This window comes from Carcharhinus amblyrhynchos, unplaced genomic scaffold (genome assembly GCF_965287045.1).
Source record: "Carcharhinus amblyrhynchos unplaced genomic scaffold, sCarAmb.v2.hapA scaffold_41, whole genome shotgun sequence".
NCBI lineage: Eukaryota > Metazoa > Chordata > Chondrichthyes > Carcharhiniformes > Carcharhinidae > Carcharhinus > Carcharhinus amblyrhynchos.
The window spans coordinates 1,026,567-1,039,234 of record NW_027649782.1 but is presented as its reverse complement, the minus strand read 5'-3'; the positions used below and the strand labels follow the sequence as shown (position 1 = coordinate 1,039,234).

Below are 12,668 nucleotides of genomic sequence, written 5' to 3'. Positions count from 1 at the left end.
GTGTCTAATCCAATTTACAACCTCCCCATGTATACCTAGCGACTGAACCTTCCTAACTAACCTCCCATGAGGGACCTTGTCAAAGGTCTTGCTGAAATCCAGGTAGACAACATCCACCACCTCCCCTTCATCCACTTTCCTGGTAACCTCCTCGAAAAACTCTAATAGATTGGTCAAACATGACCTACCATGCACAAAGCCATGTTGACTCTCCCTAATAAGTCCCTGTCTATCCAAATATTTGTCGATCCTATCCCTTACCACATCTTCCAATAACTTGCCCGCCATCGATGTCAAACTTACTGACCTATAATTTCCTGGATTTCTTTTGGAACCTTTTCTAACAATGGAACAACATGAGCCACCCTCCAATCATTTGGCACCTCCTCTGTGAATTTTAAATATGTCTGCTAGGGCCCCTGCAAGTTCAACACTAGCCTCCCTCAAGGTCTGTGGGAATACCCTGTCCGGTCCTGGGGATTTATCCACTCTGATTTGCCTCAAGACAGCCAGCACCTCCTCCCCTTTAATCTGTAAAGGTTCCATGACCTCCCTACCTGTTTGACTTACACCCTCAGTTCTGATTCAAAATCGTGCCGTGGGATCTTTCACATCCAGCCGAAGCAGAGGGAAACGCTCTTGATTAAATATCTTAACCAAAAGGCAGCATCTCCAACTGTGCAGCACTCCCTCAGCACTGCAGCAAACTGTCAGCTCCAATCACTGGGATAGAACTTGAGCTAAGATCTTTCTGACTGAGCTGGGAGAATGTTAGCACGGTGCACTGGCTAACAGAGACAATGTCACCCAGAATGTCACTCACGTAGACTAACTGATTATTGTCACGTTGCTGTTAGTGGGATCGTGCTGTGCACATCTCCCTTGCTGTGTTCCCTACAACAGCCATGCTTTAAAAAAACCTTCATTGCCAGTGAAGAGTTTTGAAAAGTCTGGTGGCTGCATGAAGCATTATAAAAATGTTAATTTCCCTTCTTTATTCTTGCCCTGGGGTAATGTTCGATTAGGGCCGCAATGTTCCCATCAATCTGCTCCCAAACTATTCACAAAACTGTTCGAAAAACTGTTCAGACAGAACACGGTATCTTCAGACTCTGGAAAGACTTCTTCAAATGCTTCAATACCTCGGTCATGAGGATATCTGGGGTTTTGGGAGTTAATGCACTTTCTGTCCATATGTTTCACTTCACTACAGAGTGACAAACACAGTGAAATAAATAGGTTGGGCTTGAAATTACCATATTTTTCTCATCCTTAGCTGAAATTAAATAACAAATGCTTTTACAAATAATATCGGTGCCAAGAATAATAGAAGTAAGGAAACAGGGAACTGAAAGTTGGCATTAACAAAGTTCAGGCAGAGTGCTTGGCATGAACAGCTCTCTTGCATCACGGTTCCCTCTCTCCCTCCCTCCCTCCCAGAAGCTCCAGGTTAACCAAGAACATTGAGAATTGTGCAAACTGCTGAGAGTCTGTTAAAGTCTGCTCCGAGCGCACTCCTTCAAACCTTTCAAGATACAATAAGGTAGGAACTTAATCTCTTAAATAAAATTCTGCTGAAATAATCTGTGAAAACTTTAACTGGTTTAAAATAACATAAATAGTTTGGCATGATTGAAAACTTGATAGAAACTTAACCCCTTCACTGCTAGATAATAGTTCATCGGTTTTCTTGTGAAACTTTGTCATGAAACATTAAAGTAGCCCTAGAGGCTTGTAAAGCAGAGAATATTTTATGTGGTTGATGTAAACTGCAGAATAAAGTGAAGCTATTGTTAAAGAGTTTAACATTATGTGGTATTATGGACTTTGGAGGGTTTAATTTGAGAATTGTCACAGCCAGCGACAATTTTAGTGGCCTATATTCTGTCAAAGGCTGGATGTGGTTCTTATATTGTTACTGTCATTGCAGACATGTCTTGCTGAAGTCTGTCATCGGCATCTACATGGATTAAACTAAGTTTCACATTGCAAAACGGCAACCTGAGGAAGCTGAATGTGAAATAGTGTCTGAGAAAACTATTGGTGACTTCACGCCCTCTAGTGATTCATAACTATACATCTGTGCTCGTGGTTACACAGTCAGACTGTACTCTGCATTGTCACCGTCAATACACAGTCAGACTGTACTCTGCACGGTTACTGTAAATACACAGACAGACTGTACTCTGTACTATTACCTTCAATGCACAGACAGACAGTACTCTGCATTGTCACCGTCAATACACAGTCAGAGTGTACTCTGCATGGTTTCTGTAAATACACAGTCAGACTGTACACTGTACTATTACCATCAATACACAGTCAGACTGTACCCTGCACGGTTACTGTCGATACACAGACAGACTGTACTCTGTACTGTTACCGTCAATACACAGTCAGACTGTACTCTGCATGGTTACTGTAAATGCACAGTCAGACTGTACTCTGCACTTTACTGCCAATACATGGTCAGACTGTACACTGCACTATTACCATCAATACACAGTCAGATTGTACTCTTCACTGTTACCGTCAATACACGGTCAGGCTGTACACTGTACTATTACCAACAATACACAGTCAGACTGTACACTGTACTATTACCATCAATACACAGTCAGATTGTACTCTGCACTATTACCATCAATACACAGTCAGACTGTACACTGTACTATTACCATCAATACACAGTCAGATTGTACTCTGCACTGTTACCGTCAATACACGGTCAGACTGCACACTGTACTATTACCATCAATGCAGAGTCAGACTGTACACTGTACTATTACCAACAATACACAGTCAGACTGTACACTGTACTATTACCATCAATACACAGTCAGACTGTACTCTGCACTATTACCATCAATACACAGTCAGACTGTACACTGTACTATTACCATCAATACACAGTCAGATTGTACTCTGCACTGTTACCGTCAATACACGGTCAGACTGTACACTGTACTATTACCATCAATACACAGTCAGACTGTACTCTGCATGGTTACTGTCAATAGACAGACAGACTGTACTCTGCACTGTTACCATCAATACACAGTCAGACTGTACTCTGCACGGTTACTGTCAATACACAGACAGACTGTATTCTGCACTTTACCGTCAATACACAGTCAGACTGTACCCTGCATGGTTACTGTAAATACACAGTCAGGCTGTACTTTGCACTGTTACCATCAATGTTCAGTCAGACTTAAACTGTACTGTTACCGTCAATACACAGACTGTACTCTGCACTATTACCATCAATATGCAGACTGTACACCGCACTGTTACCGTTAATAAACAGGCAGACTGTAGTCTGCGCTATTACTGTCAATACACAGTCAGGCTGTACTCTGCGCTATTACTGTCAATATAGTCAGACTGTATGTTGCAATGTTACTGTCAATACACAATCAGACTGTACTCTGCATTCTTGCCTAACAACATGTTGTCAGACTACTCTGCACTAATTACTTATCAATGCACAGTCAGACCGTAATCTTTGCTGTTACCTCGCAGGTTTGTCAAGTTTTAGTCTGCGCTATTAAATTAATACACAGCCACACTGTACACTTGACTGTTACCTAGCAACATACTGCTTGACTGTATACTGCACAGCTACCTTTAATAGTCAGACTGTACTCTTGACTGTTGCTAGGCAAAATACTGTCAGACTGTACTCTGCACTATTACCTTTAATACAGTGTTATGATCCGAGTTGAGGTTATAACTGAATAGGAAGATCCCAGAATTGAATCTTGGCTCAAAATACCGGAATTTTTACATTTTTCTCAAACGTAAAAGAGCAGAGTCACAGAACCGCTAATTAGTTTTAACAACACGGGGGTGAAATTGTAATACAATACTCAATTACTACCCCTCCCCCCGCCCCCCGCCCCCCACTTCTGCTCTTATAATAATGCTCTCCATTAGCAGGCTGCATTCCAAAACCCAGTCAAGGTTTTTTAAATGACATGTTTAACCAAAGCTTCCACTTCACTTTTAACAATGAATCAGTTCCAGGATTTTGCACCAACCCCATTCGATTTTTTTTGCCCAAAGGGGGATGCGACACACTCGGAAGTCTCACCACCAATTCCCACTAATACTGAAATCCATGTTGCTCGAGCTGGAGTAAAATCTCTCAAATTTGAGAATCAGAGTTTGGAGGCTTTCTGGCACCTCAGCCTCCCTCTGAGCTCTGGACAGTCCTCTGTTCTCATATCTCTCATCCCAGGCCACCTGGAAACTTCCTTTCATTTCTCTAGTTTTCTTAACTAGCTGCGGTTTAGAGGATCACTGCTCTATTGTCTGGTTTCTCTGATAGCAGAGCTGGGTGGGGGGGGGGGGGGGGGAGCTGTTCCCTCTCCTGTTTCCTACGATCACACCCTCCTCCCTGCCCTTTGCTCCTGGGTTGGGAGAGTTTGCCACCGCCTGTCCGCCTGGCAGGCTGTTAGTCCATTGGTCCGTTAATTAGAAGGCGAGCCACTCTGGCCGATGGGAGGAAACATGTCGACAATATTTACAATGTGCTCTATATTTGACCCCAGTTGGGAACGTGCACCACTGGGGTTAGTGTCCAGCCCACGACTACCACCTCAGATGTTAAATAACAGGGCCCAGCCCCAGGGCCCTCAGTTTGGGAATCTGTGCCTTTCGTTGAATCTGCACTGAGGCACAATTACAAACTCGCCACTAGAAGGAGCAGAACACAGGCAAATGACGGAGAGAATTTCAATGTAAATCACTTCTCCTTTTATTCAAAGTGGTTGATAATGAAAGATTTAATCCTTTAAAATTAGAGTTTTATTCCATGTAATGCTACCTAATGTGTTCTTTAATTGTGCAGTGTACGTTTCTTTGAGTAATATGCAGGTCTCCCTGTTTCCTAGTCTGTTCTGCCTGCCCCTATTTGGGATTTTCTAACCACACCATGGAAGTCAGTCACATTCCTCTGCTGTTGCTGTTGTCGATGCTGAGTTCATTGATCCAAGGTTTCGAAATGAACGCTGGAATCCCTGGGGTACCCGGTTGTCACGGACTACCCGGGAAACCGGGCAAAGATGGCAAAGATGGCATTAAAGGAGCAAAAGGAGAACCAGGTAAGCAGGCAGAACCGCCAAGAACAATCCAGCGGTTCAGACCAAAGCACCCAAATCTGTTATTCTTACACGTACAACACAACCTTATAACTGTGTCAGTGAGAACCCAGAGTGATGGGATTTTACTGTACGTCTGTGGAGCTGAAAGAGACCATTTGGCCCATCAGCTCTCTGCTAGCGCAGTTGAAAATTAGCCCCACTCTGGAATAACAACTCGGTATCTTCCTTTTTTCAACATGGATCCATTTATTCCTGTTTAGGGATGAAACAGATCCCAAATTTCCTCACAGAGCTCTGGCAGAGTTCCATATTGAAGAGCGTGGGGTGGGATCAGTTGGACCTGCTGGATGGATGAGATCCTGAAGTCGTTGGCTTGGACCTCACTCTGGTATTGGTGTTTGGGTGGGAACAGCTGGGGGGATAACACTAGCCAGGGGTCTCGCTGCTCCCACTTCCTTTACTCAGGGTGATCTGAATCCAGATCGGTCTCTGACGCCCAGCTCAACACAGCTCTACAAAGGTGCCCATATGGTCTGAGCTGCTATCTGGGGAGACAGAAAGGTCCTACAATGAAAACATTCACCAGCGCCTCATGTCATCAGTACTTCCCGCTTGCTGTACAGCTGTCCCCCCAACTCAAGCTGCCTCTTATAACTGTCCTCACCCTCACCAACCAACGCACCTGGCCTGGGATATGTGGTAAAATAGTGCGGATGCTCGAATCTGAAAAAAAAAAGCAGAAACTGCGAGAAAATCTCAGCAGGTCTGATCTGGAGCCTGGATGAAGAAGCTCTGACAAAGGGTCATCCAGACTGATAAGAACATAAGAAATAGGAGCAGGAGTGGACAATCTAGCCCTTCGAGCCTGCCCCGCCATTCAACAAGATCATGGCTATTCTGAAGTGGATCAGTTCCACTTTCCCGCCCTCTCCCCAGATGTTGCCTCTATTCTGTCTCCACAGATGCTGCCAGACCTGTTGAGATTTTCAGCAGTTTCTGTTTTTGTGTCTGGGAGATACCCACTTACATTCACTAAGCTGATTAAGTGTCATTAACCCTGCCTTGTTCCCAGATACTGGTATCAGGGAAGGCGTTATTTATTCCTTCAAAGGGAATATTAGGGGGGGCTTCTTCACACAGAGATTGGTGGGAGTGTGGAACGAGCTGCCGGATAAATGCGGGGTCACTTTTAACATTTAAGAAAAACTTGGACGGGTTCATGGGGTGTGGAGGGATATGGTCCAAGTGCAGGTCAGTGGGACTAGGCAAAAAATGGTTCAGCACAGACAAGAAGGGCCAAAAGGCCTGTTTCTGAGCTGTTATTTTCTACGGTTCTTCGAACATGAGTAACATTGGCCTCACTAATTGAGCCAGCAGACTGCTGACTTGACCATTTCAGAGGACACTTCAGGGTCCACCAGATTGCTGTTGGTCTGAAATCACATGTAGGCCAGACCGGGTATGGATGGCAGATTTCCTTCCCACGCAACAATGAACCAGATGGGCTTTTATAACCCAGTCGTTTCATAAGAGCAAATTTTTCATTCCAGGTTTGTTCATTAATTGAATTTAAATTCCCCCCAGCTGCCATGGTGGGATTTGAACTGACGCTTCCAAAGCGTTGGTGCATGGGTTACTAGTCCTGTAACATTACAGTGTGCTACTGCCCCATCCATGGCTATAACCTGGCAGGTTCTCATTAACAAACCCAACTGATTCACTCACATTTCTGCAGGAAAGATACCCGCTCTGGCCTTATCCAGGTTGACCTCGTGATGCCAAATCCACTTTGATATCATTGATTATTAATTTTTCACTAAATTGGCCAAGCAAACCACTCAGTTAAGAATGATAGGCAATAAATCCTGGCCTTGCCAAAGATACCCACATCCCATCAACTAGAAAACAATCTCAACAAGGATAGGTAAAGAGGAGCTTGCTGTCATTGTGGTGACAGTGTTGCTCCCTTAGTCTCTGCCTCACTTACGTAACAGCTCATTCCAAACTGTAACACATCTCAGCTTAAGATAACCCTCTCCTTAATCACACACTCAACACTGTGATTCCTCCAAAATCTAACCTCAGCTTTATTGAGATTTCCTGTGTATAAGTATTACAAATAGCTATTTTCTACATATATCAGGATATACGGGCAGCACAGTGTCAAGCACTGCTGCCTCAAGCGCCAAGGACCCGGGTTCGATTCCGGCCTTGGGTGACTGTGTGGATTTTGTACATTCTCCCCGTGTCTGCATGGGTTTCCTCCGGGTGCTCCCACAGTCCAGAAATGTACGGTTTCGGTGAATTGGCTATGCTAAATTGCCCCTTAGCGTTAGGGAGGTTAGCAGGGTAAATTACGAGGGGTTACGGGGATAGGGTGGGATTGTTGTCAGTGCAGACTCGATGGGCTGAGTGGCCTCTTTCTACAGTGTAGGGAAATCTATGGCCAACTGCATTATTTAAAAATATTCCTGCAATTTGATAGTGTCTGTCAAATCCACATCATTACCTAATCACAACTATGAACCCACAATCTCAAAAGTTTATAAGTTGCGACAGTGAAGTGAGTATTATAAGAATGGATTTGAATTGTTTAAGATGAGATGACCAGAAAGGAGTCAGGAAGTTCACCAGCTTCCTGTGTACCGCCTGACTGGCAAACTTTTCTGGATTTGTTGACAGATATTTCATTCATAAATACATTGGTCAGTATGCTTTGATTTCAAGGAACTGGGGGCAGTTTCTGTTCTGACAAGCCTCAGGCTGGTCCTGAAGGTACGCCACTAGAAACCTGACAATCTCTTGGCTCTCAATCCCTTTCTTTAAAAATAATCCAATTAGTCCCATTTTCTGGTTCAATCCACTTTTCCCTTCCCTTGCATTCACAGCTTTTCCCATGTTACATGGAGTCACCATTAGATCAGTTAATCACCTTAATATGTGTCTTGCACGATTTTGATTTGGTGGGTAGTGTTACAACCAGATGTCCTTTCTGCCACTAACTTTCCCCCTTTAACCAGGTTGGAGATTGGCACCAACAAAATATTGGTTTGCCTGGACCACTTTAATTCAAACAATAGCTTGTCGCATCACAGAAACATCTCATAGTGGCTCAAGATGGATTTTATTTTCAGCATTCGTGTTTATGCTTTTTGACAGGGGCCCCTGGCTTTGGTGTCTTTCGGAGTGAAGGTGGTGAAAAGGGTGATCGAGGACCCCCAGGCCCGAATGGAAAACAAGGTCGCCGGGGGCCCCCAGGAGAAATTGGAGAGCCAGGTAACCCGGGAGTCAAAGGTGAAATGGGGAGATCAGGAGATCACAAGACCACGCTGAAATCTGCCTTCTCTGTAAAGAGAGGGGGGCACGAGTACCCACCACGAGACTCCCACATCCGGTTTAGCAAAATCATATCCAATGAACAAAACCACTACGACAGCGAAACAGGTGTGTTCACCTGTAACATAACTGGCTATTATTACTTTGTGTACCATGCAACATCAGATAATAACTTATGCATTAACATCAACATGAACGGGATCAAGAAAATTGGCTTCTGTAATCACGGCACTATGGATCAGGTTAGTTCTGGAGGGGCAGTTCTCCATTTGAGGGTTAACGATAAGGTTTGGCTTGAACCAACAGATTATAATGCCATGATGGGACAAGAAGATCATGACAGTGTCTTCAGTGGATTTCTTATCTTTCCTGATTAACGATTCAAAGAACAAGCTCTCTCACTGAATGTTCAGTGCCTTTATTATGAGTCTAATGTTTGGCTATTAAAATTGAGACAAATAATAACAGCTTCTTTCTCACGTTCATATGTATTATCCATGGCCAATTTACCTGTTTGAAAGCTCGCCACAAGCAATAGTCCCAGTGCTTTTCTTTTGTTGAGGATCTGTACCACTGACCAGGTGTTAAGCGAGTGACGCCTTAGTACTCAGACCAAGCCCACAGTTACAGCGCTGACCAACGGTCATCTAGACTTAGCTCTGTTACCTCTGTTTGATCCAGGATCAAAAATGTTAGCTCTGTTCCGTCAGACCTGCTGAGATTTTCCAGCACCTTGTCGTTTTGGCCCACTGTTACTGGCACAATAACTTACTGCTGGAGGGTGGGTTAAATGAAAAAAAATCTTAAGGGCGACGTGGGTCACACTGAAACGTATTTCTGATGATAAATGTTGAATTATGTTGAGACACTATTCATTATGTCCATCATTGACTCATTTTATTGAGGTAAGTCATGAATCTATCCCAGGGAAAGAATCTCAGCATTACCCTCACACTGCAATATAATCTTAAATCTTAGAATCGTAGAAACCTTGCAGTGCAGAAGGAGGCCACTCGGCCCATTGAGTCTGCACCGGCATCAGTTCCACCCTGGCCCCATCCCCATAACCCCAGGTATTTACCCTGCTAACCCCTTACACTAGGATCAGTTTAGCATGGCCAACCATAACCTGCATATCTTTAGACCTTGATTCAATAAATCATATGACTGGTTTAGGGTCACTTTGTCAGATTGAAGCCTATTTTTAACTAGATATTGAGTTTGATCATATAATGGACATTGCACTCCCCCCACCCCACCCCACCCGCCCTCTCGCCGCGCCTTGCTCAGGAACTTGGGTTCCAGTGAGATAGCTGCTGCTACTTGTTGTTTTCCTGATAGATTAGCCTGGAATTATATAAATCCTACGGCCATCAAAAACACTGAGAACGGAGACACAGCTGGGGGGATTTTGCAACCCTGCTTTCAGGAAAGGCGGCGGGGATGGAGAATCCAACGGGAAACCCCAATCAGCCAAGATTTCCCATTATAATTGACCCCCTGCCACCACCAGGCAATAACATGATGGGGTTCCCACCATGAGAGGTCAGGATCCCCATTACTACATATTACCATCTCATTAGTGTGGGCTTCCCAACTCTATTACTGTGTCACCCTCCTGCGGCATGGTGTCAGGCCAGCCAGGTTTACAATAGCTTTCGACAAACACGGACGTGGCAAAGGGAATCGTTTCGGGCGCACAGGTAATACAGACCCCGGGGGGTAGAGGGTCATACCTGGGCAGTACCCTGGCACTATCCACGTCACAGCCCCCTGGTGGGTTGGGGGGAGGATCATCTGTTGGGGGCTGGGGCGGGAATCCTCTTTATCTCTTTCTGTTTTTTTGCCCTTTAGATATGGCACCCCAACCTCCTGGAAGCCCAGGATGCCAGCAAAGTGGTCTCATTCAGAGCCTGCCCCACCAACATGACAGATATCAACCTCCAAGGTTGCTTTTGACTAAACGTCAAAAAATATGATGGAAAAAGCCGGTAGTGGAGTTAGGGGGAAGCACTTCCATCCAGTAACCTATCATTGATCGACTCTGTGTTAGACAGTCACAAAACCCAATTGTTTCTGCTATCTGTCAGCGCTAACCCTGACAATCATATTCACAAAGCGTCATGTCATTCACACACTGAGGTATAGCTGTCTCCTGCAATCTTCATATCACACTGAAAGTTTTGTTTCAGACTGTATGAGAGGCAGCTTTATTTCAAATCTCACCATCCTCGTCAATTCTAATACCTGACTGGATGAAGGTACTAACTTGGGGACAGTTTGTAAAGTGTGTAAATTGATGAGCTGTTTGCGAATACCAGTTTACCCATTACAGGAGGAATTCGGAGAGAAACCTGGTCTCCCCACTGGGAAGTCCTCTCTGTGTTTACACTAATTCTCACTCGACTAGAATTGAACAGAATCACAGAAAGATTTCAGCACACAAAGAGGCCACTTGCCTGTCTCAATCTAATCCCACTTTCCAGCAATGCGTCCGTCGCTCAAAATTTCCATACATTGTGAGAAACAGTCAGAAGATAAATAGTTAATTGTTGACTATTGTGTTTCCGAAGCTTATAATCATCATCTACTTCTGCATTTAAAATGTACGTGGACTTGCAAGCAAAAATATTCAATAAATATGTTTTAGATTGTGGATTCATTGTCTGATCATTCTGTTTCCAGCTCATATTAAAGTAAGAAACTAAGTCATTCTTACACTCATGACATGCTAATTATAATCCAATAATGAGTGAGCCCCAGGTTAACTGAAACCTGATCATGTGTCAAAAGATCAACAAGGGTTTGCTATTCTCAGACCTCTCATTTTACCTTCTCTGAAATAAGTGTTCACTAATAAATATATCAGAATGGTAATTTCTCACTCTGTAAATCACAGGGAGTCCAGTTCCAGAGAACTGTACAGAGAATCAAGCTGGGGATGATAGAATCATAGAATCCCTACAGTGCAGAAGGAGGCCATTTGGCCCATTGAGTCTGCACTGACTACAATCCCAGACCCTATTCCTGTAACCCCACATATTTACCCTGCTAATCCCCTAACCTACACATCTTGGGACACTAAGGGTCAATTTGGCACGGCCAATCGCTCTAACCCGCACATCTTTGGACTGCGGGAGGAAACCAGAGCATCCGAGAGAAACCCACACAGTCATGGGGAGAATGTGCAAACTCCACAAAGGCAGTGACCCGCGGCTGGAATTGAACCTGGGTCACTGGCACTGTGAGGCAGCAGTGCTAACCACTGTGCCACCATGCCAGGGGAGTTTGCGCTGTGAAAGAGGAGGTGACATTCAATAAGGAATGGTCCGAGAGAAGGAACAGGACGCAGCAAAGTTACCTACAGCTAAAGCATGGTTTAATATTAATTGTTTCAACTAGATTTGAAATGAGGAAATATAGATTTTTTTTCTTTAGAATATGGATGATAACATTTGGTTGTCATTCCTGCACCACGTGGGAACATGCCAGCATATTTCACCCGTCTAGGTGACCATGTGCGTAGAAGATGTCTCCAGCCATTTCAACTCCAGCTCAATGTTTCCGAGCTTGAGGGGCAGCAGGAGTCACTGCGGAGTATCCGGCAGGATGAGAGTTTTCTGGATCACATGTTCCAGGTGGTGGTCACCCTACAGATGGTGAGGGGGCAGGATAGCAGGTGGGTGGCTCCCAGGGAGAGACAGGCAGTGCTGCAGTCTGTGGGGTAGGCGCTACTCTCAAACCAGCACTGGAGACTGCTGAGAGTGATAAACCCCTGCAGGAATCTCGTTCAGACCTCGGCAGCAATGGGCAAGGGAATGTACGGGAGGGGTGAAGAGTAGAAATGTAGCCACTATCGGAGATCCTGTAGTTAAAGAGACAGGCTCACGAGAGGGTGAATTTACTAGAATTTGGCAGGTGTTTGTTCTGGGGGGAAACCCACTGAGAATTCCAGTGGGATTTCTGACAAGATCGCGAACCGAACTAATCAAAGTTTTCATGGCTACAAAAATCATGCCACACAGGTGGCATGCTCCCATGCCCTCCACCCCACCCCACCCTCCCCCTCCACCCCGACTCAACTCAGCAGGTGGCAGCCAAGAAATCAGCACCTTGTTTCTCAGAGGGAGCCCTGACCAGGGTGCTGGATGGGGTGGAGCAGGATGCTCTCTGCCCCTGCTCCAGGAGATGGCCAACATAACCACCCCTGCCTGGGGTGCAGGG

The 12,668-nt window shown here is 44.9% G+C and overlaps 1 protein-coding gene across 1 annotated transcript; it reads left to right on the top strand.

Moving 5' to 3' along the window:
* The first annotated feature begins 1,431 nt into the window (after positions 1 to 1,431).
* Positions 1,432 to 11,100, top strand: LOC145335790 (complement C1q subcomponent subunit C-like). Its single transcript, XM_080181522.1, has 3 exons — positions 1,432 to 1,543; positions 4,899 to 5,108; positions 8,268 to 11,100. The coding sequence occupies exons 2-3, from the start codon at positions 4,940 to 4,942 to the stop codon at positions 8,819 to 8,821; spliced, it is 723 nt and encodes a 240-aa protein (XP_080037648.1). The 5' UTR covers positions 1,432 to 1,543; positions 4,899 to 4,939; the 3' UTR covers positions 8,822 to 11,100.
* Positions 11,101 to 12,668: the final 1,568 nt, after the last annotated feature.

Bases quoted from the DNA above. Each gene is read 5' to 3' on its own strand.
- LOC145335790 (XM_080181522.1), top strand. From the start codon at position 4,940: ATGGAAGTCAGTCACATTCCTCTGCTGTTGCTGTTGTCGATGCTGAGT. The intron at 5,109-8,267 runs GTAAGCAGGCAG...GCTTTTTGACAG, and splicing joins AGGAGCAAAAGGAGAACCAG to GGGCCCCTGGCTTTGGTGTC.